Source organism: Pangasianodon hypophthalmus, chromosome 24, assembly GCF_027358585.1.
Source record: "Pangasianodon hypophthalmus isolate fPanHyp1 chromosome 24, fPanHyp1.pri, whole genome shotgun sequence".
Taxonomy (NCBI): Eukaryota; Metazoa; Chordata; class Actinopteri; order Siluriformes; family Pangasiidae; genus Pangasianodon; species Pangasianodon hypophthalmus.
The window spans coordinates 11,209,828-11,236,928 of NC_069733.1; the positions used below are offsets into that span (position 1 = coordinate 11,209,828).

The window sequence follows — 27,101 nt, forward strand, 5'->3', positions numbered from 1 at the left end:
TATTATTTGGGGCACAGGTAAGACGGAGGAATAAGACAAATATGAGAACAAGGTACAGTATCGAAGAATACATTAAGAGATTCTGAATTATATAGAAAAGGAAGACACCAGGACAAGCTTCCAGGCAGACTAACATCAAAAGAATAAACAAAACCAAATGCTATTTATGGTACAAGCTACTTTAACTACTAAAACAAAAACCAAACAGAAAGACAGTTAGCTTACCTTAGAACCAGTGAAATACAGCAATATATGGAAATGTATGGAAATGTTTTACAGGTTGAATGTTTACATAGACACGTTTTACAAAAACCATGTGAGTGATAGAGCAATAAAGGAGCCAAATATGGGTAGGGTCAAAACCAGACACATCAAATATAACTTAGCACAAAGCACATCCGAATGAACGCTGAGTTAACACTGATCCAGACTCAAAGCTTCCCACAGCGGCTTAATATTGCTTAAAAGCAGAAAGTTAATATAAAGAAAATCTTATCTGATTTGAACTTATTAAGAATCAATGCTTCATGGCTTAAGATATTGAAGTCACAGAATTGCCAGACAGAACTTTAGAAATCAAAGGTCCTGATTTTTCTACACTCTTAGAAAATAAGGTTCTATCTAGAATCTTAAAGTATTCTTCAGCTTGTCCTTCTGTGGGAACCTTCTAAAAGGTTATATACAGAACCTTGCAGCAACAGGGTTTCAACTGCACAAAAGGTTCCAGATAGTAGTCCTTAATAAATTGAGGACCATGAAGTATCCAATAAACCCTTTCTTCTGTACATTTCTGTAACTGGAGTGCATGGCCATCGTAAGAATGTTTCCACCAACAGAGTACGGAACCATGGTTCATGTGGTAGGAAGAGGACCAAGACCCTAGATTGGTCTGGTGGACAGGATTCCAGGTTTTTTTTTTTTTTTTTTTTTTTTTTTTTTTTTTTTTTGGTATGCACATGGAGCATGGAGTGTTTACACTGGCTGGAAAGAAATGGCCTAATGAAATTGTTGGATTGGTTAGCCTCAGAGTAGTTATATGTGAAGGCAACCTGAGAATCTGCATGGAGTTAATATAGCAGATATTGGTCCAGTTGTACAGTTAGTGTAAGACATGTATATTATTACTAGCCTAAGACTGTTCTTGGAGATATATGTTGGATAATGATATCTGATGATGGGTGTATGGATGTCTGTGCTGTGCTTGGTTGATAAAATTGTCAATTTCCCCAGTTAGTGAAACTGGTCAAAATGGCACTTAATGATGTAACAGGCCATAGGCAGGAGATATTGAACAATCAGAGTGAACAAATGATCAGTCAAACTAGAAACACTGTCAATTTGCCAGTTGTTTCCAATAGACTTGGGTCCATTCCAGCAAAAATGGATTTAATGGAAGAAAAAAATGTTTGCTGCTTTTAAATCTAAACTTCATGTGCAAGAGTTCACCGGATTGTTACTCTACTTGGGCCTCCTTCTTCAGAATACTCCTCATAGTTCCTCATCATATTAAGCCTAAAAGTCTCTTACCAAATTGCTTTCTGGATAGATTGAGCGTTGAGTGGAAAGTTTGACCTGTAACTTTTGATCAAGGATTTATGGCTAGTTAAGACAGCTAAAATGAAAATTAATGGGGCCTTAAAGTAAATTGGTCTTCTTCACATCAGAAGGTCCAGCTTTAACTGAATCACTATTGGAGGAAAAACCTAATTGCTGAATGAGAGATCAGATTAGTTTGCAGCTCTCAGGGGGATGGAGAAAGCTGGGCCATGAGCCTGCAATCTCCCGGCTGTCAGAATCCCTCTGCTGAATCTGACCGAGACAATCGTTTTACCATTTTACAGTTATGCACATTGATGCCGAGTGAAAAAGAAAAGCAGTGCAAGAACTCTAATCTTTTTTGAAGACATACGCCTCCAAAGTGAAAACTGGGCTGCTTTTTAAAAGAAATTTTACAAATTAAAAAAAAAAAAATCTGATGGTTCTTTGCCTTTTCCATTCTTCGATCCAAAGTAATATCTTCCAGGAAAAACTTTTAAAAATTACATTTTCTGCAGTGTGTAACGTAGGTCCAAGTGCTATAAAAACACATGTTGTGTTTTAAGTCATTTTCTGATGCAGACTGTGTCTTTTTTTAAGCTCATTACCTTGTTTTGACACGATTAAGGTTAGCTCTTGTAACACTTAAAACACTTTTTTCCCACAACATTGAAACTAAGAAAACATATATTTTACCATTCAGAAATGTTTTAATCCATTTTGCTCTTAAATGAGGAACAGATTTGAAAGTAACAGGGTTGAGTTTTTTTTTTCTTTTCTCTAAAGCATGGAATTAGCAAATACACAAAAGGTAGATAACTACTATCCATGCTAATGGTACGAGGACATTAAGGACATTCTAAAGATTTAAATTAATAATTTACTGCAAATCTGTGAGCCAAATAAAGTACCCAAATTATACTTTCAAAGTGACCTTGTCAGACAATATCACTGAAAATAAAGAAAAAGAGTGAAAAAACTTCATTTTCGTTTCCCAGCCATCTTCAGGGAATTCAGATGACGTAGCTTCCTGTCGAACATGTGACTTGTGGAATATTCCAAATATTTCATAGGCGTGAATGTGTTCAGGTAACAGGGTTGATGTACTCTTAATGTACAGCTGAAATGTACATTTTTCATAACCTATAACGGATGACCCATGGAAAAGGATGTTTCAAGCATGAGCTGTTAAATGGATTCACACATTAATGCAATAATATAAAGATTTTTAAAGCATTTCAGCGATTATATTTCAAGATAACGTATAGTTACGGAGGGCTGGGATATGGGCTGGGACAGTGTTAGTTTCTAAGTGTTGTAGGGAGGTTTTATTATTGGTTTCGAGGTATTTATCTGAAATATACACATAGATTGTTGTGGAGGACACAATACAATATCTTATACCTTCAATTTCTATACATATGTGTAAATGGCACACCGATCATGGAATCACCCAGATAATTTATAATTTAGCGCCAGTTAATATTGTTTCATATAAGGTTGTCATTTTGTGTTTCTAGCCCACCAGCTGTTTTTGCATATTCTTAATCTCAAATGGGCTTCATACAGAACCTTGGTCTATTATTTGGACAAATTTGTGTTAATCAGTAAATCAGTTATGAGAAATCTGAGGCTCTGTACAGTAGAGATCAAGCTAGCTAACAAATTCAGTCATGATCACATCAGTACTGCTTGATTCATCTGTGGGGGAAAAAAAGTCCAATTCAGTTAGCTCGTAAAACACCATGCTTTGTGCCTAATGATGTTAGCATATGCATTTTTGTCATAATTGGAATATTTTATGCCACAAAGCTTCTTAGGGGTTCTGTTGAAAACGTGCCAGTTAAGCTGAAAATCTCCTAAACCTGTGGTGCTACATGGCTAATCTGTAAGTTGGCTAATATGCTGGAATATTCCTGGTGCAATATATTTTTATCCGCATGTCTCCTATATTCTTTAATGTCATGCTAGCAGACCAGACGTATGATATTATGTGATATTTCAGCAGTATGGCATGAGCAAAAAGGCAGGAGTTCTTGAGTGAGCCGATCCACATGCAAGAGAAAAATCATGGAACATCCCTGTTGTTCACTGTGTACATGTGGACACACACTTCTCTCAATTCACCCAGCCGTCTAAAGATGCAGCAATGTCGACTACCATTTTCTGCACCGCCTGTATAACGTGCATTGTTAATTTAGCCGTAACGGATATGAGCATACCCATAGTCTTTAGTTTGTGCATTCAGTTGCAGTGTTGCTCATTCTTGTTTTAATTATTGAGTAATATTTAAAAAGGATTGCCTGAAAATCATTCAGGCCATCGTGCCAAGCATCTGCTCTGTTGTTTTTTTAGTATCCTTCCTGCAGTTAATTGTCAGCCAGTCAAGTCAAGCACCAAAGCTTTTTTTTTTTTTTTTTTTTTCTTACCATGTGTACTTGGAGGAAAATTCAAGACAGACCCTGTCTCTGTACAATGCCTGAGAAACTCACAGATAGCAGTTTGGCAGGGGAAATCATTTGTCTGAGCCTTGCCGCAGAGACACAGCTCTCTCTCTCTCTCTCTCTCTCTCTCTCTTTTTTTTTTTTAATTAACGGTGCCAGGCTGGACAAAAAATGGCTCCAAGAGACGTGAAGAGAGTAACGTAACAATGCTGTCGAAACAGGACGGCAGTCCCAGGTGTTTCCTGTCCGTGTAGAATTCAGAAGTGTGAGGTTTTAACCAAATAGAAAAAAGTACATTAATGCATGAGTTGTTATTAACCGCAAACATCACCTGACGCTTGGGTGTGTAGTGGTTTGGGCTTTTTCAGATGTGACGGCTGGTGGGGGCTGGTGTTGTGTTGACCACGCTGGCACCCCACTGAGGAGCCATGACGGGGCAGTGAAGGGCCAACACAAAAGCAGCTTTGTCGTGAAACTCGCAGGGGTCAAAACCCAGGCGACGTGATTTATACAAGTGGGGGTTTAATCGAAAGACTACAGCCACAGGCCTGAAATGTAATATCATTTACAAGAAGAAGTGTATATTCTCTAATCTGTGAAGCTGACAGGACAGTGGATATGTCAATAACAAGGTTCTCTGAACAATAGCTCTACAAGAAAACACCCAAAATCTAAAAGCTCTTTTGTTCATACATCTGGTGCCTGACTGACTCTGGCAATCTTTCTGATGTGCCTTCAATATCGCAATGTCTGCCATTCAAACTAGCCGAACAATGTGTATGTGTATCATATGAATATTGAATATGTTTCTCCATGTGTTGTGAAGGTTTACTACACACCTTTGTCCCAATGCATATCCGTTTGATATGTTATCTGCAGCCGTCGTGAAAGGAGAGCCTTTGTGATCTCCAAAGCTTTAGTCCCACGGTTGCTTTTCTGAGCTCGCGTGACGTTAGTTTGGCCCCAAGTGAAAAAGCGGCTCATGCTCGCAGGGAAAGTAGACCGTCTACAAACGACCTGGGAACAAACATGTTATATACCAGGTACATTTTCCCATCAGAGCACAACCATTGATAATTAGTTTTATGGAAATGGAGACAAAATGGGTAGCATGCTTTGTAGCAGTATATTCTTAGACATGCACTTACTGGCAGTTTTATTAGGAACACCTGTACAGCTGCTCATTCATGCAGTTATCCAATCAGCCAATCGTGTAGCAGAGCAATACATTAGAATTGAATTAGAATGGGGAGAAATGTGATCTCAGTGATTTGGATCATGCTGTGGTTGTTGGTGCCAGACAGGCTGTTTTGGATATTTCAAAAACTTCCGTTCTGAAGATTAGAAAATAGACCAGGTGACATTTTTCCAATCATTGCCCTTTGTGGTCATGACTCATTGACATTGTGTGCAGAATTCAATGTATGTTTTGAAGCATTCATCCCACTTACTTTGACTCGGATTATGGCAGGATTGAGGCTAAAGATTACGGCGATGATTATTTTGTGTTCTTCAGTCCCAGTGTTGTGCAACTGAAACCTTGAGACTTGAACTAAGGTCAGGATGGGACTTTTTTTTTTTTTTTTTCCAAGCAGGAGTCTGGGGAACATGGTACAAATGCTGTGAGTCAGCTAGTGTCAGCTGCTTTTGGGGTTTTTTTATAGTGCAAGATCTGGTGATGAAGTCAAAAGTCCCTAAGTGAGATATTATACTACCTCCTGAAGCATGTGGGAATTTTGTGCATAATCATTTCATCACGATATAAAGGTTTAATAGTCTTTGTCTTTGTGTTAAGAATGGATATGTTGTTTCCATTTGGAAATAAATAAATGTCCAATCTTCACACGAGTCTGTGGGTAGACATGCTGCAAGGCACTGTGCGCTGCATTTCAGGAGATCCGCAGCAATGCTCTGAATACTAATGCTTCACTATGGAGATGAGGGGAAAATTGGTAGAGAACACAGGAAGGGGAACACTGCCAGCTCTAGAGGAGAAAATGATTTCTCTACTTCCCTTCAAACGGCGACATTTGACCAAGTCCTGTTCATTATTGTTTCTGTACAAATTGCCCTAGCACAAGGCTGGGTTGATGCTTGTGGTTTGGAAGAATGATATTCAAATCCAGTATGAAGGGCAAGCCACGGCAAAGCTGGTTCAGACATTATGCATCTCCTCTGGATTAGTATTCAGAGCACCAGCTCTCCTTCTTTTGGCTGGCTCTGCGTACGTTTACATCACTAGACAATATGATATAACTGTAAAAAATTAGACAACTTTTGGCAATAATTGATCCAAAACTTGCATTTAAGTAGACTTGTAATGGAAAAACTCCAGATCTACATGAGTTAGTTATTAATCAGATTTTCTAAATGCATGTATGCATCTCTTCAGTTACATTGCAACTACAGATTAAGGTTTGGCAATAAGGTATCAAGATATCATTATCATACTACAATACAATAACAAAAAAAACAGTGGCACTTTTTATAGCTTGTGTGTTGCTCACTGTAAACAGTAAGTGACTGGATATGAAAACTAGCTTTAGACCATTTGTTTAATTTTTTTCCCATCCTTTACTTTGTAAAAATTCTTTCATTTTTGAAAATGTTGGACATATACTGTATATCTCCGAATCTATATCCTTGTCGGTGCTTTGTTAGCAAAACTTCAACCAAAGTATATCAGTAGACATATTGGGTATCATAAAGATGTCTTCAAGTTATGCAATGATATTGTTGACATATCGCCCACCCCAACTAGGGATTCACCAGTTATCAGTATTGGGGCTGATGCTGGTTTGAAACGCTGGATCGGTATAGGATTGGACAGTTTCCAATCCGATCCACTCACATTTTAGGCCCTTAATGCATGTGCTGTTAACTAAGACAACACACCTGCATCTTGCGTTTAACACTGAACCCATCTTGTCTTAGAGCCCTTCGTCATCATGCTTCTGTTTTGCGTAATAGGACGAAAGCTGCTCATGGAGAGTGGGCGTGGTTAACAGGATGTATTTAGAATGATACTTAGAGCTCTGAAGTTGGGGAGACAAAAATGATTGGTTAATATATTTTTATAATGCATTAATAAACTCACATAAAAAGCAAGACATGATGTAAAATTCAAACTTGCTGCTGTGTTGTTTTTTTAAAAATTGATTGACTTTACCAAAAAAATATTTCGAAGTGTTTTGTCATTGTAATATTGTTTAAATTGTACTTAATACTTTCTTCAAGCTGTTTGTGGTGTTTCCTGTGTCTGAGGCAGATCTTTCCTTTCTGCTTATGTTTGTGTATATACGCAGACATAGAAAAATAATCCAATTACTGCTCACTATCAGTGTTGGTTATGCAAACTGATAGTGTCCTGGAAAATGGAAAGCAGAGGGTTCTTTCATCTTTAATATCACCCTTCCTTAATCTGCTCCTTGTTTCTTTTTTTTTCTTTTCTCCTTCACTAGATGAGACATTTTCATTCAGTGTGTCTTTTCTTCATGGCGATAAATTTCTCATCTTATCTGTTCAACATGGACTGAGCTTAAGTGTAAGGATTGTTGGAAATGCAGCTTAAGCATGTACAGCGATGGAAAAGCTACAGACAATCTTACCACTAGGATGGTCTACGATGGCGCATCTTTTATGGCAGCCATTAACGGCGTTACAGAATGTCCTAGATAATCTCTGGTACCAGTACTACGAGAGTGCGATCAGTTACTTTCCCCGTATAATAAATGCTACTGCAGATAATACATATCTAAATAGCTTAGCTACTGTAGCATCGGATCCAAACACACAAACTCCACCCACTGCTGTTTAATGCAAATCTGTCATAGTTCACTGTGCTTGAGGAGCATCTCAAGTAGCCTACCTAAAAGTACACAGAAAACAGCACTGCAGAGGAGAAAAGGGTGTTGACGTCCCTGCTTCCAGCCCTCCCCCCATGGTCCAGCTCAAGTTTCCCTTTCAGACAAAGTGGGCAAAAGTTGGAAGCCCCATCCCGAAAATGTAACAAAGGACAACACAGTTCTGTGGTAGTTAATATCTTTGTCTGGGTCTCCCACGTTCTCGAGTCCATGAGTAAAGGCAGAATAATGGATATTATTTGCTTAAATGCTAATTAAATCATTAATCGTAGTTAAATGTTTTGCCCAATTGAGTTTAATTCAATGTGGCCTCTTCAGAGGATCCCACGGGTATCATTAGCAAGAGGGATTTTCTGCTTGTGTATGTTGGAAGAATGTGTGTCAGTTAACTCTTTTGTGTTGGAAAAGCTTTTCCTCCTAGCAGACCTGGAGGACGTTATCAACCATAACTCTCCCGCTCTCTCAGATTCTTACCAAGGACAGCCTAGGCTAAGATACCTCCGCAGGGAATCACTTTCATTTGAACCACTGCCAGTTAGTCATCCCTAATAACATCTGTGAGTGTGTTGTTGTTGTTATTGTACATGTTCTGCTTTCTCAGTAGTATTACTCAACACTTTTTTTCACATAGTCACAATTACATTAACTAGCCAACGCTAGAGGTTTTCTAATCTTAGATTCAATACTTTTTTAAACATGCCTTCCAGAAGTTGGTTTTGCGATCAGAGAATGTTTTCAGATTTTTCGTAGTGATCATTCATTGATAAATTTTCTAGCTAAGACCTAACACAAATGCATTGGCGCTTGTCCTCATCTGACACAAAGTTGAAAGTTAAAATTGAACGAGTTATGGGTGAGACGTGCACAGTGGCTTCAGCAGCTAGTGCATGGAGAAAGAAAACAGGTTTCAGGCCCTCAATATCAGGCATATAATTAACTGTTTTTCCTGTGTGAATCTCATGACACTGTATTTGCTTCTTTGAGATTGCCATCACAAATTAATCATCACATTTTTACTTATCCTAATTTTGAGTGATTGGGGTTTAAAACAGGAGGGTGTTAAACACTCAATACACTGGAACATTGCATGCACACTGTGCATCATGGTAGTGTCTCCTTTCACTTGCTCCACCATTAACGTAATAATACAATATATCATACACTTGTCCTCTTCCAACTAATAAAACAGTAAAATAATGAAGTACACTTACTGGTCATTAAATATCACCTGATGTTATTGTTAGTTATTACTTTTTCTATCAAAACTGTTTACAGTATAAAGTCACCCACACGGCGAGTTACATTAATGTCCCATACCCCGTACAGTACATGAAAAATACGGGTGGGGAAGCTTAGAGACGCTAATGCCATGGGCTGTGGGAAACCTTTTGCCTTGACCGATGCACATCAGCGTACACATTCACTTCTGCAGTAACTTCAAATGTGAGGAAATATCTTAATACAGTGTTTTTACATAGAGAGCACAACATTGTATTATTATATTAGATGTCAAAGAAATATTGAAATGTAATTTCACTTACCACTTCATCAAAAAACACTACGTACTGTGCTAAGTAGATTTTTCAGAGCCCACAGTCATTACAGGCAGTAGGTAATCAGTTATTTCCATTATACAGATGGAAAATGCCAAAATAGTGTACAGAATACTGTTCTTTTACCCAGCTGGCCACTAGTTTTAGCTTACCACTGGTGTATTTTGGGGTTATGCAGGATTTTATAAGTATAACTGCCATAACTTACATTATACTGCATGTGTTTAGGGAGAACTTGACATTAATGCTCAGATAAGAGCAACTTACTTCTTGAGTCCTGATAAACAGTCAGCACTGTTTGAAATTTTTTTAGTTACTTATTTGTTTAGTTATCTAATGAAGAGCTTTGTTTTGATAAAAAGTAGGAACGTTTAATTTAACACTTACAGTCTGAATTTAGAGTATGTACCATTTATTTATTTATTTTTGCTCAATGCATCATTTCAGTATTGGTATCAAAGTACTCAAGTGACTTAATTTTGAATTTATTATGCTACAGAATTACACAACTTTAGGATGAGCTTCCTTTTAATTACATGGCACAAAGCTTTTAGAATTTGCCGAGGCTCTCACTTCAGTATTGGTGTTTCCTGGTCATAAGATGCAGAAAATGTGCTGAATTTATATGTTCAAATGGAGCTCTCTGTTACACATCAAGGCTTAAAAAAATCATAGGATATTAAACCTACATTAGTACACAATGGTTTTCAGCTGTGCTCATTACATTTGTTATATAGATTAGACTTTTAATATTAACATAGGAATAGTTTTGGAGCAGCAGGGACAAGGCTATGTTTAACACCAGGAGACCCATTGAAGGTAGATGGGTACCAGTCTCAGTCTCGGCTTGATAATGATGCGCTTGTAGATTTGTACAGAACTCCCATAGTGCCCATGCTGGAGAGTACTTTCACCAGACGAGGCCTTTGAACATCCGTCGTGTTTAACGAGGCTCTTCATCACCATGGAGCTCCAAATCTTAGGAGCACAAGAGCCTTGTCACACTGACGTCTTGATAGGTTTGCCCCATCTCCTTTTCAGATCAGACCTGGATGGCTCTCAAGAGGGCACTGCTTCCCTAACGGGCCGATTCGCATGAGGGGAAGACAACATCGTCTTCTTTGTCAGGTGGTTGCTGGGCCGCTGGTGACGCTAGTTTGCAATTCACAGTGTACAGCAGGGGTTGGCAGCAATTTGCTGTATGAAGTGGACTGAGGAAGCAATCCCTCCTTTTTTCCTTCCATGTTACTACTACCATGGAAACCGGCACGGCTGAGGAAGCCTTGATCCTCTCATTTAAGGGTGTCACTGACAAAAGCATTCAGCCGTGTCCTCCTGCCAAAAGCCAAGCTGGGAAGGTCATGAAGGATAGCTGTGTGTGTGTTTTTTTTTTTTCCTCCATGCAATTATTAAGCAATAACCTTGCAACTGAAATGGACAAATGTATGTCTTCTATCTGTGAACCAGGTACCACTATTGAACTCTCGGTCATGATAAAACAATATAAAACAGTCCTCATAACTCTCAAATTATTTTGTTTATACTAAATATTATTTCATCAAATACTCTAATGCATACTTTCCAGTACATCAGAATATTCAATAAGTATAAGAAAAGCTCAAGGGTGTATTGTTTTTAATGATTCAGTAAAGGAAATCCGGCAGTAGAATACAAATTATATAGGCTATACAATCTAAATTAATAGCTTTAAACATGTACTTAACCTACATTGTTAAAAAAAAATGAACTGAAATTGGTTACTTTCTTTCATGTCTCTGCTCACATCCTTGTTTGAGGGCTAAAATCTGTCTACCAGTATCCACGCCTCAAAACCATTGAATCTGAAGTAGTCGATAGATTCAGAGCATGGCAGAGGTTTCCAAAATTACCCACTTCAAACCATGAACAAGGCAAAATGCTTGCTTAAGTTATAATATGAAGCAAAAAGACACTAAATGTCAGTTATAGATGGTTATTAAATTACATTTCCAGTGAGTTTTTAACTCACGTTTTTTCCACTGTCTTATCAAATAATGTTTTAATTACATTCTTCTGAATTAAATACCTTGCATGTTAATGGTAGTTTTGTTGCATCACTGATAAATGATGAATGACAGAACAGAGCTGTAAATAATAAATGAGATTTCTGTTGGTACCAGATCACACGCTAAACTCTGCGGTCTCGGTAAACAATGCCAAGTTTCCTACTGCTCCAGAGAGCGAGCTAACACCTTCCTGTTTACTTGCATTCAAATTCAGCAGCTCAGCAAGGCTAGATATTGGACTGGAGCAATTTAGGAAACTCCTTTCACCTGGCGTTAACACTGCCGGTGTCATCTTACAGTATGTGTCTAAAACATGGCTCCAACAAATCTGTGTACCACTCACATTATAGCAGCTACAAACAGTCATTCCCTCTTTCTCTTGAAGTTAATAAGACAGAAAGATGCAGCTTGTTACAAAGAAACTTTAAAGCACAGACTCCTCTGTTCTGAAGTCTTTCCCATGAAGGAACAGCTTTACCTCTGACTGTTACTTACACTGACACTGGAGACTCCTTCTATAAATATTAAATAAAAATAAATAAATAAATCTCAGTCACTATATGGCCAAAAGTTAGTGAACACTTAACCATCACACCCATATGTGCTTGTTGAACATCCCATTCCACCTTTAGTCCACCCTGTGCTGTTATAATAACCTCCACTCACCTGGGAAGGCTTAACACTAGATTTTTTAGCGTGGCTGTGGGGATCTGTGCTCATTCAGCCACAAGAGCATTAGTGAGGTCGGGCACTGATGCTGAGAGAGGAGGCCTGAGGTGCAGTCGGTGTTCCAGTTCATCCCTAAGGTGCTCAGTGGGGTTGAGGTCAAGGCTCTGTGCAGGTCACTTGAGTTCTTCTACACCAAATTTGGCACACCATGTCTTAATGGCGCTTGCATTTGTGCACAGGTGCATTGTCATGCTGGAACAGCTTTGGGCCCCTTAGTTCCAGTGAAGAGAAATTGTAATGCTACGGCATACGAAGACATCCTGTACAATTGTGTGTCCAACGTTGAAGATATGGGTGTGATGGTCAGGTGTCCACAAACTTTTGGCCTTGTAGTGTACCTAAACAGTTAGACAGTTTTCTTTGTTAAACGTGTTTTTAATACATTGATCATTAGTAGCTTGGATTATGTGGAGACTTGCAAGTCCCTATGAATTAGCCCTTACTAGAGAAATGATAACACATTAGAATGATCACATTAATGAACCTGTCATTTACCTTGTGATTTACCTTGTGATTTACTACTGTTACAGAAAATTAACCAACACTTCCTGTTAGCATTTTGAATTTAAGCATTACAGTCAGATAAGACAAGCATCCCCAGATTCTGTGTAGCAAATCTTTGGGGTTTCTTTCATAAACATTGATTTGCAGGAGTCTGTGCTTTGTCATAACCTCCTAAGGCCAAGATAAAAATGCAAATGTGCTGTCTCTATCTGCTGTGGGTCTTTTTGGTACTAGGGTGACAAAAGGTGGAGCCCAGTTGAATGGAGGTCATTAACATGAGAAAGCCGCAATGAAAGGACTATCTTCCTTCCCTACATTGTTCGAAAATGTTCCTGTTCCCAAGGCAAAGTGTTACTTCCGCCAAAAGTTCATATTTGGTGTCAACAGCTGTTCAACAAATATATACTGCATAGAGCATATGAATAGAAAATACGTAATAAGTCATATATTATAGTTAGTTATTAGTTATTCATGTATTAAATTAAGGTCCTGAGTCAACCAGTGAAACACAAGAGTTGTGTCCTGTTCTACCAGTTGAGCTGAGATTAGCAGCAGGCCTGGTTTTTACACGATGTCTTCACGACTTGGGTTACTGTGAGCTTCTGGCAGTGGCACTACGTCTTGGAAATTGTTCACAGCCTGCATCGTGACTGAGAGGAGCTGTAAATGTGGTAGAATAGGACTGTGAAGTTCTGCAGACTGAGAACATGGCTCAAAGTTGCAAGATATAAAAAGCTTGTTCCCAGTTGAGAGATTCTGTATTTCACATTGTTATCTCAACCCTGCCTTTATGATGTTACACATAATCATGGTGATAGCTCTATAACAAACTATAATGATGTATTAATAAGACATAAGATCACTGTGCTCCAATCGTGATGAAGGCTTAAATTATTATTTTTTTTGTACCAGTGCATTGACTTGACCACAGATCTGTCGTTCTTCTTCAGTGGTCAGTTTGCCGTGGTGAGGAAATGTCGCAAAAAGAGCACAGGATACGAGTATGCCGCGAAGTTCATCAAGAAGCGCCGGAGCAAATCGAGTCGGCGTGGGGTTTCCAAGGAGGACATTGAGAGGGAAGTGAGCATCCTGAAGCAAATCCAGCATCCCAATGTCATCACTCTGCACGATGTGTTTGAGAACAAGAACGAGGTCATTCTCATCCTTGAGCTGTAAGTATAGGACATTTTGACTTTCAGAACGCAGACAGAAACAAGATTTGTAAATGAATTTACAGGCTGTTAGTATTTTGTGTGCAGAAATGTCAAATAGGTCTAAATCTCAGAAATTAGTTGAGCATGTGCAACATGACATCTGATTCTGGACAATGTTCAAGGAGGGAAAAAACGAGTGGAAATAATTAGGCTGTTAGTCCTTAGGTGTTTTCTTTTCTTTTTACGCCAGATGTTGTATTGTTTCTCCACACCAGATGTTTTTAATATTTAAAAGAAAAAAGGTCTCTAGTGCAGCTGTCAGAAATAATATACACTTTAGCTACTCAGCTAGAGCACAGTCATTCCTCTAAGCAAACTCCGAATACAATCAGTCCGTTACATTGACCTTAAGGCAAACGTGTCACGTGGCTCTTGAAGAGCCAGTTCCTCAAGCGCAGAACCAGCCTGGCCTGTTTGTGCAATCGCATGCAATCTTGTAGCAGCACATGACGAACAGAAAAACACTCTTTAATGTCTGTTGCATTTAGGCTAGATCGCTCTGCAAAGATGAATGCAGTTCAATTTTCAGAAGGTTTAATTGTAGTAAACCCTGTGACAATGCCCTCTGGGAACTCCTCAATGTGTATATGCCTTTGTTTACATGCTAAGCCTTTATTTGCACAGCCTTTTATAGGTCAGTGTGTTACGACTGCTGACTGAAGAGGTTTTGTGCTGAAAGAGTAACGTATAGTATCCTAACCTCCAACCAATGTTGATAATGGGCCTCATTTTTAAACTGGATACAAATACATTTATCTGTAAATTGTTCACATGAGTATTTACTCCAAAAATGTGGTATTCAGGGAAATTCCAGTTTGTTCTAAAAGGCACTCGTACACTACGAAAGCTTCTGAGTTTGTGTAAATGTAAGGATATAAGGAGACTTACTAATGTCAATCTGAATTGATCAACTTCAAATCATATAATTGGCATGAGTTACTGCAATTTTATATATTATATATATATTAAAAAATATGAAAATTGTAAATAATTTAATGAAACTTAATGAAACCATTGCATATTAATGACTTGAAAGAAAGCCATTCAATTAAGACAAAAGAAATGCTGCCATATAACAGGAGAAAGAGTTGGTGTTTGTTTGTGGTAGCTGATGCACTGCAGTGGCTGAGCTGCATTACTGGAAAATTTAACGCATGCTTCACTGAGGAGACGCTCTTTCTTTCTTAGTCATCATTTTTGCTGTTTTCAAACAACAGCTTTTTTTTCTTTTATTCAGTTTTATGTGGTGTCACTTGTGACATGAATGCACTTTACACTTTACAGCTGATTGGTATTTTTTTTATCAACATGCGTATGCGACTACAAAGGAAATCAGTGTTACTGAAACTTTTTGAAATCTCTCTGGAATTTTTTGTTAATTTTTTCCAGACTTGTTTTAAACACAAATCTAATTATCTCAGGAATTTAGAGTAAATGTCTTAAGGCACTTATATATGTGATTGTACAAGACTTTCTCTGCTTTACAATAGCATTTGAAACCTTCAAATGAGTCTAGGAACTTTACCTGTGCATGAGTTAACTTCTTTTAGTATGGAGCTTTTTGACAGGATTGTAATTATGTTCTGACGTTTCCTCATTCACAGCTATTGGAATGTTGAATTGTAACATTGTAATGCAACTGACATGAAAATACACATAATCATATAACAGAGTCTTACTGTGTTAGTTGTGCATGTGTTTTTTAAAGTTGAACCTGTTTTCAGTTATAAATTGATTCCGGTTTCCTGTTTTGTAACCAGTACTGTATTCTCTGAGCTCATATTTTACATATAATCCATTAGCGATGCTACCTTTTTTCTCACACACAACCCTGGAGAAAGGGCGTGACTGAACTGTTGCAGCCTAGAACCTGAAACTTCCTGTTATAATGCTTACACAACACCGCCACCCATCTCTAGTGAAGTGAGGAGGTGTCACTTTTTTGAGCATTGGCGTTTTCTGCTGGAAGGGAGAACAGAAACCTATCTGGGGCGATTGTTTTTGCAGCAGAGTGACTGGTGGCTGCTCCAGCTGGACCTCACCATGAGCAGCCCAAATTATCATAGTCACCACTGCACAGCTGCTCCACTGCTTCCTCTTCCTAAATAAACACACCCAGATCCTGTCAGCTCTCAGCCAAAAGCCATGATTACAGCTTGGCCAACGTTTTGATTTTCAAACTTATGTGTTCTGACACTGTCTTATCTGATGCCTTTTGTTTCATAAAATTTCATGTAGAATATATCATATAGATATTAATCTATATTAAACCTAGACTAAAATGGCTTTTTTTCACCATTGGCATAAGTCCAAGGTTTTAATCCGTTGTTCAGGAGTGTGATGCATCTTGTGCATCTCGTTAGGGTTTGGAGTAAGGCTGCAGCAATTACTCGGCAAAATTTAAAATTGGCAACAAATTTTATTAGTGATTTTTTTGGTCTTTCTTACGAAGCATGCTGTGGCGCACGCTGCGTCACCTCATTTAATTTAAAAGCACATTTGATGGGAAAAGGCTGAATACAAAACAAACAACAGATACAAAGTACAACCAAAGTGCTCCAATGTATGGGAACATTTTATCTTCTACTATAGGAATAATTCAACTTGTTTTTATTCATTTGTGCTAATGTGAGAAACTGAAAGCGCAGTGTTCCCATGTAGAACCGTGTTTATTAACTTCCTAGCATTCTCCTTATTAAGGCTGTAATACAGTATTGTAGCTAGTGATTTGGTATTTAATTAATTCTAGTTAAGTATTAGTTGATAGAAATGCTCAAAAGAAATACGGATCTTTTGGAGTGTTTAGTACCTTTTTAAATAGAATAATTAATAGAGTAATCAAATCAAAGTCAAAATATTCATTATTCATTAGGTCTAGTTTGTTCTGCTTAGGATCTTTAGCCTTCAACCAGTTGTCAGATTACTGTCTTGGGCATGTTCCATGCTGCTTGGCAGCTCAGACTGTTGATTCCTAAATCCTGTACTGAACTTTCTCTATTTTTTACATATAACATTCTTAAATTTCTCTTGCCATAGACAGGTTATTTGAGAGCTGGCTCCTCTGAACTGGAGTACTCCTTTGACAAGTGTTTTCCCTGTTTTCTCAGTGTGGCAGGTGGGGAGCTCTTCGACTTCTTGGCTGAGAAGGAGTCTCTCAGCGAGGAGGAGGCCACCGAGTTTCTCAAACAGATCCTGGACGGCGTCAACTACCTGCACTCCAAACATATTGCTCACTTTGACCTGAAGGTATGGTGCTAGTTTGAGCTGCGGCGTATTTAATTCCCACCCAACCATGGATCAGCCAGAGTTGTTTTGCACCTGATGACTTTGTTTGGTTGGCGTTAGTGTAGTAGGGTTACAACGTCTAAGAGAATGTGTAATGATCCGTGACGTTTTTTTTCCCCCCCATGGTTCCATTAACTTCTCTTTCTAACTGTCATGAAATCCTTAATCGTGTGACAAATCAAACCATACCTCCTCTGAGCTAAAAAAAAAAAAAAAAAATAGCTAACATATTAAGCAACACAAAATGTTCACTACAAAGTAGTGGAAAAAGTGGACATGTCTTCTGATTTGCATGTAACTGATACACACTACTCCTAACCCACCTTGCTGTTATTGCCTGTCTAATAAGAGCTGCCTGAATTCCGTAAGTATTTCTTAACATGTCAGTTTGATATTTTTAAGTCAGTAGAGCTTTTAAGAGATTAGGCTGTGAATAATGCATTCCAAGAGGAGGAAGTATAATTCTCCTGGAATGTCCAGAGAGAACGTACTCTACTTTCTAGAGAAAGCTTCTGTAGATTTGCATGTGATTTCCATGTGTTATGGCATATTTCCTGATCCTTTGTCTTGCACACACTTTCACTTTTTATGTTTTTTTTTTTTTTAATCTCTCTCCCTTGCTCGCTGGATTTTGTCTTTTCCACTCCTCTTTCTGCACAAGAGTTGCGCTGATCACTTTGTCATTTGAATGACTTGAGCTTTCTTTGTTTTTTCTTTCTCTCTCCAGCCGGAAAACATCATGCTTCTGAATAGAAGCGTGCCTCACCCACGCATTAAGCTCATCGACTTCGGCCTGGCACACAAGATCGATTTTAGCAACGATTTTAAAAACATCTTTGGCACACCGGAGTTTGTCGGTTAGTCTTTTAAGTAATTGAGTAGAGTTGCAATTCCTATTCTGTCCCATTTTCCCTCCACTCCCTTCTATCGTAATCTGAACCGACAGTCTGACATAACTACAGAGAATTAAAGTGGATCAAATCCCGATGTCCTGGAACATCGCTGGGGTTCAAATGAGGACGCATTGGCCATGTTTTGGAAATTAACTCAGACTTTGAGTCAGGCCTTGTCTCACACTCAATACAGTCTGCTCCAAACCACATAAATGTCTTGTTCTACTCATGAGTCAACTCTGTTTGGTTTCTGAGCTGTAGCTGTAGCCCCACCCTCCCCCCTCTGGCACGTCACCCAGCTTTGCTTGAATGGCAGCCAGCATAGCCGCCGGGTGTGATGAGACAGCAGAGCTAATAGAGAGACAATTATCTTCCCCAGATTAACCGAAGGCCACTGAAGAGTGGCATCTCTGCCTGATATACCATCGTAACATGGCCATTAAGACAACAAGCCAATACACAGCTACAATATTTACTCTATATATTTGCTGTCATTAAAGCAAAAAGGGGGACATACCAAATACTGTAATTCTGAAATTCATGTAATATTTCTAATTTCTTTTTCAAACTTTTCACTCTTCACACCTTAAGGTCCAGGTTTAAGAGTAATATCTATTTGATAAATTCTATACGAAATTCTCTAAAAACAGAGAGGCATCAGATAAGACTGCATCTGTGAATGCATAGGTATGAAAATCCAAGATGTTGTCCAAGCTGTTGCTGATAATTTAATTTGTGATTTAAAAAATGTATTACATTAGAATAAAATGCAAAATGGAAGCATTTTATCAAATGGTCTCAGACTTTTGGAATCCATCTGTATGTAAGTAGCGTTTACCACAAACAGTAATTTCAAATTTTTCTATACTAAGGAAGGAACAGAAAACCCATTTATGCGAAGCGTGTTTAAATAACAGTCTAAGGGCAGCTGTTGGGGTGATCAGTAAGCATTTATGCAAAATGTATTTTTGTAGAATGCCTTCTTGCGCTCAAACCAAAGGCATGTGTAAATGAAGCTCCCAATCTGTATAATTAATGCAATTATAGGTGGTTTCTTTTTTCAGAGCGACAAATTTCTGGTTATGTGTTACCAATTCAGGCAGTGCTGTTCAAAATATACTTGAAATTTCCTCAGTTTCAACTTAATTGCACATGAAAATGGACGCCACAAAACCTCAGGCGAATTGCATTTAACTAGAACTGTTTTTCTTATTGTATTGCTCCTGTGATGGATAAAACTCTTTACAATGAGGGGATATAAGTATTCGGACACTTCTGTTTTTATATGCACATCCAGTGCATATATCCACTTCAAATCTATATACGTAATACCTTTCGACTTTGTACTTATGATATGAAGAATATAGTATGTATTCATAAGAATAAGTCAATATATGCACTGGAAGTTTATTAAATAACAAAAAAGTGTCCAAATATGTAGTTCCCTTCACTCTTTACCACAGCGCTGCTGAATTTTTGATTATGATTGGTCAGAAGATGTTGATTAATTTTCCATATCAGCAGCTCCGACAATAGTGTTGGCTGTAATTCAGATCACATTTCTTGAAGAATTTCAACAGCTGCCCTGAGACTTCCATTATAATCGAATTCTGTGCCAACACATTTTCCTTTATTTTTGTCGATACGTGTAGTAGAGGTAAACTATTCAAATTCTTGTCCATAGTAATCTACCATATGATAGGTCTGGGAGGCATAGAGATTAGGTTGAGCAATAAGTTTTAGCCCCCTGCTCAGTACTCTTTTTAGAGCTTAGAAGCTTATCCTAATTATGATGAGGCTCACAGCAAGACTTCCTTTTTATTTAGAATCAGCTCATAGACACCATATTCTGAGTGTCCGTTTTTATCATTCACACATCAGAAACTGAGATTTCCCCACTTTCTTAACAAATGACTCATTTCACAGCTCTAATATTTCAGTGTGAATAACAGAAGCCCCCCCACCCCCTTTCACCATTGAGTGTTCCAGACGTGGTTTTTTTTGTACGTTTCAGACGTTTTGGTTTAAAATATCTCTCCTTTTTGCAGCTCCAGAAGTGGTAAACTATGAGCCGCTGGGCCTTGAGGCAGACATGTGGTAAGAAAAATCTCTTTGCAACAAAATGAGCTAAGATTATTTATACCTAATCATCCTATTAGTTAATGAGTTCTCTTCCTCTCTTTTTTCCAGGAGTGTTGGTGTGATTACTTACATACTGTAAGTATTTCAATATGACGATGGTGATGGTGAAATACACCTACATTTTATTCTTTTCCCTAGGCATTGAGTGGCACATTTGTGAGAGTCTGTTACATTTTTACGGAAAAGAGGCAGAACTAGTTTGTTCTCTAGTTATTGTGAACTAGTTTGCAATTCTGGCAGGCTATAAGGCTGGATCGGGAATTATATTAACCTTGGAATTTGATCTGAGTAATATTTTTTTTATTTTTTTTATTTTTTTTTGCTATGGTAGATAACAGTAGATTAATTTGTGTGTGCAATGTGGAAGTGTCTGGTAATAAAAAGTAGTATACCAGAAAATAAAATGCAGCATCACTTTGGTGTTTTCTGCGTCTGAAAACTTAATGAAAACGGTAGAAACTGACTGCAGCTGGAGATAAGGACCAGTGGCGGTGGGAACTTCATTTCCCTCCACCTCTAACGCAAACAATATTGATAAGGCTCTTTGAGCAAAGGACATTCTCTCGGTGACCTGTAGCGTGTGAAAGGGGTTTCTCATTTATTTCTCTTCCTTCTTCTTGTTCTGTCTTTGCTATTCCTGTTGTCATGCCACCTTCTGTTTCTCTCAACCTTTGTTTGGTCTCTCTCACCTGACATCCCCATCCTTCCTTTTTCTGCCTACCCAGGCGAAGTTCAATTCCAGAATAGTTCAAACGCGGCGAGATTTCTTTCTCTGTCTCTCAACCGCTCTCCTCCCATCCCACAGTGCTGTCAGTGACACGCTAAAAATAGAGCCACACATCAGGCTGTTATCATTCCCACCTCTGTTTGCATCCACACCTTTTTTCTTTCATCACATTCATACTCTCCTAAGTTTACTGACTTAACCCATTGGGAATCCCTTTAATTGGTTGTTTTCTCCAGCACAGCTGTGATTAAAATGTATCCATTAATTTACAGTTTGCCATAAGGCACCAAAATGACATTCACTTGACCTAAAGACCTACCAGTATTTGTCCAGTTTAGCCCTATAATTAGCAGTAGAGATCTCGAATCTTTCAGATGCCTGTAATGTGAAAGGCTCACCCTGCTAAATTACCCACATGCTTTAAATTCCTCCCTGTATCAGATTCCTGAAAGATCTATGTGGACTTGAGATTAGCTGCTTGCTTCTCATTCCTTCCTTCTAATTCTCTGCTTATGTTTTGGTACTGCTATAACACACCAATACACTCATTATATACTTTTTGTGTCTCTGCTAAACAGAATGCTCTTCTCCAACTTAAAGCACTAATGCCTTGCTTTCTAGCAGTCCGTTGACTGAGCATTAATTAGACAAGGGATGAGTGAGTGTCCTGTTGATGGATGTTTTTTAAAATCTGGATTTAACAATGAATTACAGCTGATTTATGTCTTGTAGATTAAGCGGCGCTTCTCCATTTCTGGGCGAGAACAAGCAGGAAACTCTGGCCAATGTGTCGGCGGTGGACTACGAATTCGATGAGGAGTATTTCAGCAATACCAGCTCTCTGGCCAAAGACTTCATTGCACGGCTCCTTATCAAAGACCCGAAGTAAGAGCCAAAGCCATCTGTACGAATCACTGGTTTCTATTTTGGAGAGTCAGATTCAGAACTGAATGTTACCATGGAGTTTAGCATGGAGTATAATTTGTTTAAAATGGACCTTCAAGTGGCGCAACAGAAGAATGTTCGCATTACCGTGACGAGTTCAAATCCCAATGATGCCACAGCCACCCGTGGCCGGAAGTATAGAGCAAAAGTGGCAGAGGGATGGGGTTACTCTCTCACCCTGTTTAGGTCACCCGGTAAATCAGAGCGACACTAGCCGATAGTAGGCATCTGTGAGCTCATGTATGTGGAAAAGGGCAGATAATACTTTCTTCAGAGTGTGTTGCTCTGCTCTGTGATCCAGCATGAGCAACAGGTTGTTAGATTCACATGTCTTGGTGGAAGCGTGTATTTGGGGGAGGCGGTGTGTGTGGGTGTGTGTGTGTGTGTGTGTGTATGTGTGTGTATGTGTGTGTATGTGTGTGTATGTGTGTGTATGTGTGTGTGTGTGTGTGTGTGTATGTATGTATGTGTGTAATCGCAATGGTCCAAAACATTTATCTACTGATCAGCGCACTAATAATAATGACCAGAGCTAAGGGGCTGTTTACACGACAATGTTTTCAGCCAAAAACGGGAAACTTTTTATGCGTTTTGCCTGTTCATTTACACGACAACTGCGTTTTGGGGACTGAAAACGCATATTTTTGAAAACGGGTTTCAAAGTGCAAGTTTTTGAAAACGCCGCCATTATCATCTCCATGTAAACACCCAATACGGGAATCTTAGAAAACGGTGACGTCATGCGTGTGCGTGTAGTACGTGTCAGGTATGTAGACATGCGCAGTACGTGTCTATTGTAAAGGCAAGTGCGAACAACTACTGGCCTGGCATATGTAATACAGCGTTTTTGGCCGTTATCGCGGACATGTGTAAACACGAATCGTTTTGAAGACATTTTAACTTTTCGAAAACACAAGAGAAAAACTTTTCCGTTTTTGACTACATTGGTGTCGTGTAAACGTGGCCTTAGTCTACAAATAATCAAATAATAAGCCTTAATAATAGAGCACTTTTCAGCAAAGCGAAAAATAAATGATAAATGTAAAATACATATAGATATAGACAGGTGCATTACGTGCTCTCTTTTTGAGAGAGCTGCAATTTTGTATAATCAGTCAAGGATGTCTTGTATAAGACTTGCTAAGATATATTTGTGTTTTCTTCCATCAGGACTCACAGTTCTACATCTACCACATTCCATGCATAATAACTCTGACCTCTATAATGAGGAACAGCCAATAATGTATAGTTAGGAACTAGCTGAATATGCAGAAATTGAGGACAATAACATTTCCTGTTTTAGCTCTTTGTTCGGTCACTCCACTGGACCGTTTGGTCAGTCAGTCTACTTCCAAACTTCCCCCATTTAGTTCCACTTCACACTGTGTTGACCTTATTGAGATCTCATGTGTTTTGTGTGTGAACAAACTTGTTCTGTGGAAGTCGTGTTCTTGGTACTACCATTCACCACAAACAAGTGTCTTTATCCGAAACGCTTGGGAATCCATTAACAATGTGTGATCAGTTTTGGAACAATATTGTATGCTCAGTGGTATAAACAGTCCGTGTGCCATGACCTGTTGACCTAAAGTTCATTAGATGTTTGGAGTTTTATTATCTCATGGGATGATGTGAGATATTCTGAAGCAGTGTTTGCTGTTTCCAGTTCTCAGGTGGCCTCTCATGTTACACTGTGGTGTTTTTCCACACATTATAAACACTTGATAATTATCTGATGAGCTCAACTAGGTGTGTTAGACTGGGAAAACCCAGGCGCACATGTTTCAGGGCCCCATATGTCTTGGTATGTCCCTTAACAAATACGAGATAAGATTACGTGTACCAGAGCTACTAATTCCAAACCGGTTAGCTCACATGTTCATCCGTGCTGTGTGAACTTTATTATACTGAAGGATTCAGTTGTCTGAGGTAATTGCATATTTCTGTGATGACTGCCAGATATATTAGGTTGTGAAACTGCAATAAGCAAGTCAGTGTTTGGCTAATGAGATTATTTACTGTGGCCACTAACAATTTTTTTTTTTGTGTGGATAATGTAGTACAACTTGAACGTAATTTAGTTGAAGGAGCAGCACAAAATCATGCTTGTACAATTTACTTGTGCTCTCAGTTTGTCTAAAAAAAATATTTGACCATGTGAAATTGGTAACAATCCAGTTAATCCAGTTAGTTAACTCAGTAATCCATGGAGGTAGTACGGCTCTAATCTCTTTTAAAGCGTAAATCTTTAAGGATCGATTAAGATTAAGGACGGAGCTAGGGTTAGAGCAATAATGGTATGCCTTGCAATATATTAGAACAAACTGATGAACCTACAAATTGCCAATTCCCCAGTTTATCAAAACACCCAACGTGAAAGATGGAATTTCTGAGAGAATCAGAAAGCTGTCTAATCACAAAACATGGCTTGTTCAGCTGCTCATTTTGATATTACTGGATTCTGTTATTACAAATGCTTAACAGGGGTGAGACAAGAAGGTTACATGTCACGGCTTTTTTATATATATATATATATATATATATATATATATATATATATATATATATAGTTCCCCGGCAAACATGTAGGCTCAGTAGGCTAGTGCTAACAGTGTGTTCAAAAAAAGAAAAACCCTTCCTATTGACGTTCACAAAACAAAACTCTTTATTTGGTATGTATATTTTTAAAAATTGAGCTTCATGGTGGTGCGACACACCTCAGTGCTTGTCCTATAAATCTCCAGCTAGCACAACACACAATCACTTTCATGATTAAACATATCGAGAAATGATAAAGACACTAGCCAGACTCAAATAATGTGTTTTGTGTGTGATGTGAATAGAAAACAGTACAGCTAATAGCTAAGTGTTGGCCAACAACTTGCTGACTTTTTGATGACGGTGCAAACATGATGCGCTCCTTTCTTAGAAAAGGATAATGACTATTACTACTGTTTAAATATACCATCTGATGAACAAACAGTACATTATACAACCCTACCGTGTATTGTGCAGCTCTTGATCTGTAAAGCCACAGTCTAAAGCATAATTGATTTCCAATGGTCATCTCACTTGTGAGAGACACCACCTGAAAAGAAAGACCTAAAGTGCTGACTAGTCCTTCTTTTGTTTTCCACAGAAAAAGAATGACAATCCAGGACAGTCTGCAGCATCCATGGATCAAGGTTTGTCCGTATTTCAGTGGCACAATGTTAGCATAGTCACGACACCATGAAAACCAGTTCATTAAACAGAGATGTTTTCCTTCTTCAGCCGAAAGACACTCAACAGGCACTTAGTCGCAAGGAATCGGCAGTGAATATGGAGAAATTCAAGAAATTTGCAGCACGGAGAAAATGGAAGGTAAATATGATTGAGTTTCAAGCCACATTAGCATGATTTACAGGAATTTCAAGGAACTTCAGTGTATTAGTGCTGACATAAAAGTACATGACAGCGAATCAAGAAAGGCAACTAAACCTTGCCAGAAGCCCCGTCACTGTTTCAGTACCCTCAAGTGCAAAATATCATATTCAGAATTGTTAGCTAATCATGTTTAGATCGTTAATGGGTTTCCGACTGAGAAACCTCTTTTATTTAACGCAATCACATATAATTGGGTTTCATATTTTGCGAGACACATCACAACCAGAGATTATATTGTTATCCAAAGCATGAGCGTCTGTTATTACTGTCTATTGATTTAACACTGTTTATTTTTGCCTCTTTGGCAGCAATCAGTGCGTCTGATCTCGCTTTGTAACCGGCTCTCCCGCTCCTTCCTGTCCAGAAGCAACATGAGCGTGGCACGTAGTGATGACACACTGGTAAGATTCTCAGTGAGAAACGTCTTTGAGACTATCATGGCTTTCTGGCTCTTTAATGAGGGCCAATCACATCTTTTTCAGCCACATTGTTTGCAGGTGAATGTAGTGTTGGGTGTTCTGAATAATTGCCTCTGTTACTGCGTTTGTTTTGATTTCTTTTTGTGTGGCAGATTAGACAGTGGTGATATGCAGTAAAATATAAACACTATTAACCCATAGTTCTGCTTAATAATTAGGGATTAGTTCTGGTTAATAATTAGTAAGATATTACATGGTCATTAGAAGTGTATTCTATCACGGACAGTTAGATACAAGCCGTTTGTTTTATTCAGTGCTTCACTGGAAATTTTTATGTTTTATAAACATGAGTCCAAAATAGCTTTATTCATGTTTAGCTTAAGCTTCACACTGAAATACTGTTGTTACTGCTACTGCTACTTCTACTAGTACTGCTACTACTGCTACTGCTGCTACAGCTACTACTAGTACTACTTCTACTACTGCTACTGCTTCTACAGCTACTAATAATACTGCTTCTACTATTGCTACTACTACTACTAATGCTGCTACTACTATTGCCACTGCTACTAGTACTACTGCTACTACTGCTGCTACTATGCTACTGCTTCTACTGCTACTAATACTACTGCTACTACTAATACTGCTACTGCTGCTACTTCTGCTGCTACTGCTACTGCTATTAGTACTACTGCTACTGCTATTAGTACTACTGCTACTGCTGCTACTGCTACTGCTATTAGTACAACTGGTACTGCTATTAGTACTACTGCTACTGCTACTGCTATTAGTACAACTGGTACTGCTATTAGTACTACTGCTACTGCTGCTACTGCTACTGCTATTAGTACAACTGGTACTGCTGCTACTACTTCTGCTGCTACTGCTACTGCTATTAGTACAACTGGTACTGCTATTAGTACTACTGCTACTGCTGCTACTGCTACTGCTATTAGTACAGCTAGTACTGCTATTAGTACAACTGGTACTGCTGCTACTACTACTGCTACTAGTACTACTGCTGCTGCTGCTACTAGTACTACTACTACTACTACTAATAATAATAATAATAATAATAATCATCATCATAATAATTAATACTATTGGTCTGCAATTATTTCTACAAGGTTAAGGAAAAGTACAGAGATATGATATAGGTGAAAGTATAGATAATGTGTCAAAATCTTACTCAATTTAAAGTATCCAGCCAAAAATGTACTCAAGCGAAAGTCAAAAAAGTTGCTACTTTAGAATGTAATCAAGTATTATAAAGTAACGTCAGTTACTGTCGTCATCTCATGTGAAAAATAAATTCTGCTGTATATCTGAAACTGTTAGAAGCTGATTTTTGTTTTAAAGCAACTACGCCATTCAGT

At 38.4% G+C, this 27,101-nt stretch overlaps 1 protein-coding gene across 1 annotated transcript in view; it reads left to right on the forward strand.

The window, feature by feature from the left end:
- dapk1 (death-associated protein kinase 1) overlaps positions 1 to 27,101 on the forward strand; it is a 70,665-nt gene that overhangs the window by 13,221 nt on the left and 30,343 nt on the right. The window contains exons 3-11 of the mRNA XM_026931274.3: positions 13,625 to 13,846; positions 16,996 to 17,134; positions 17,901 to 18,030; positions 20,115 to 20,163; positions 20,257 to 20,283; positions 21,668 to 21,820; positions 25,020 to 25,065; positions 25,154 to 25,243; positions 25,615 to 25,707. Coding sequence (XP_026787075.1) covers positions 13,625 to 13,846; positions 16,996 to 17,134; positions 17,901 to 18,030; positions 20,115 to 20,163; positions 20,257 to 20,283; positions 21,668 to 21,820; positions 25,020 to 25,065; positions 25,154 to 25,243; positions 25,615 to 25,707 — 949 coding nt within the window. The remainder of the gene's footprint in view (positions 1 to 13,624; positions 13,847 to 16,995; positions 17,135 to 17,900; positions 18,031 to 20,114; positions 20,164 to 20,256; positions 20,284 to 21,667; positions 21,821 to 25,019; positions 25,066 to 25,153; positions 25,244 to 25,614; positions 25,708 to 27,101) is intronic.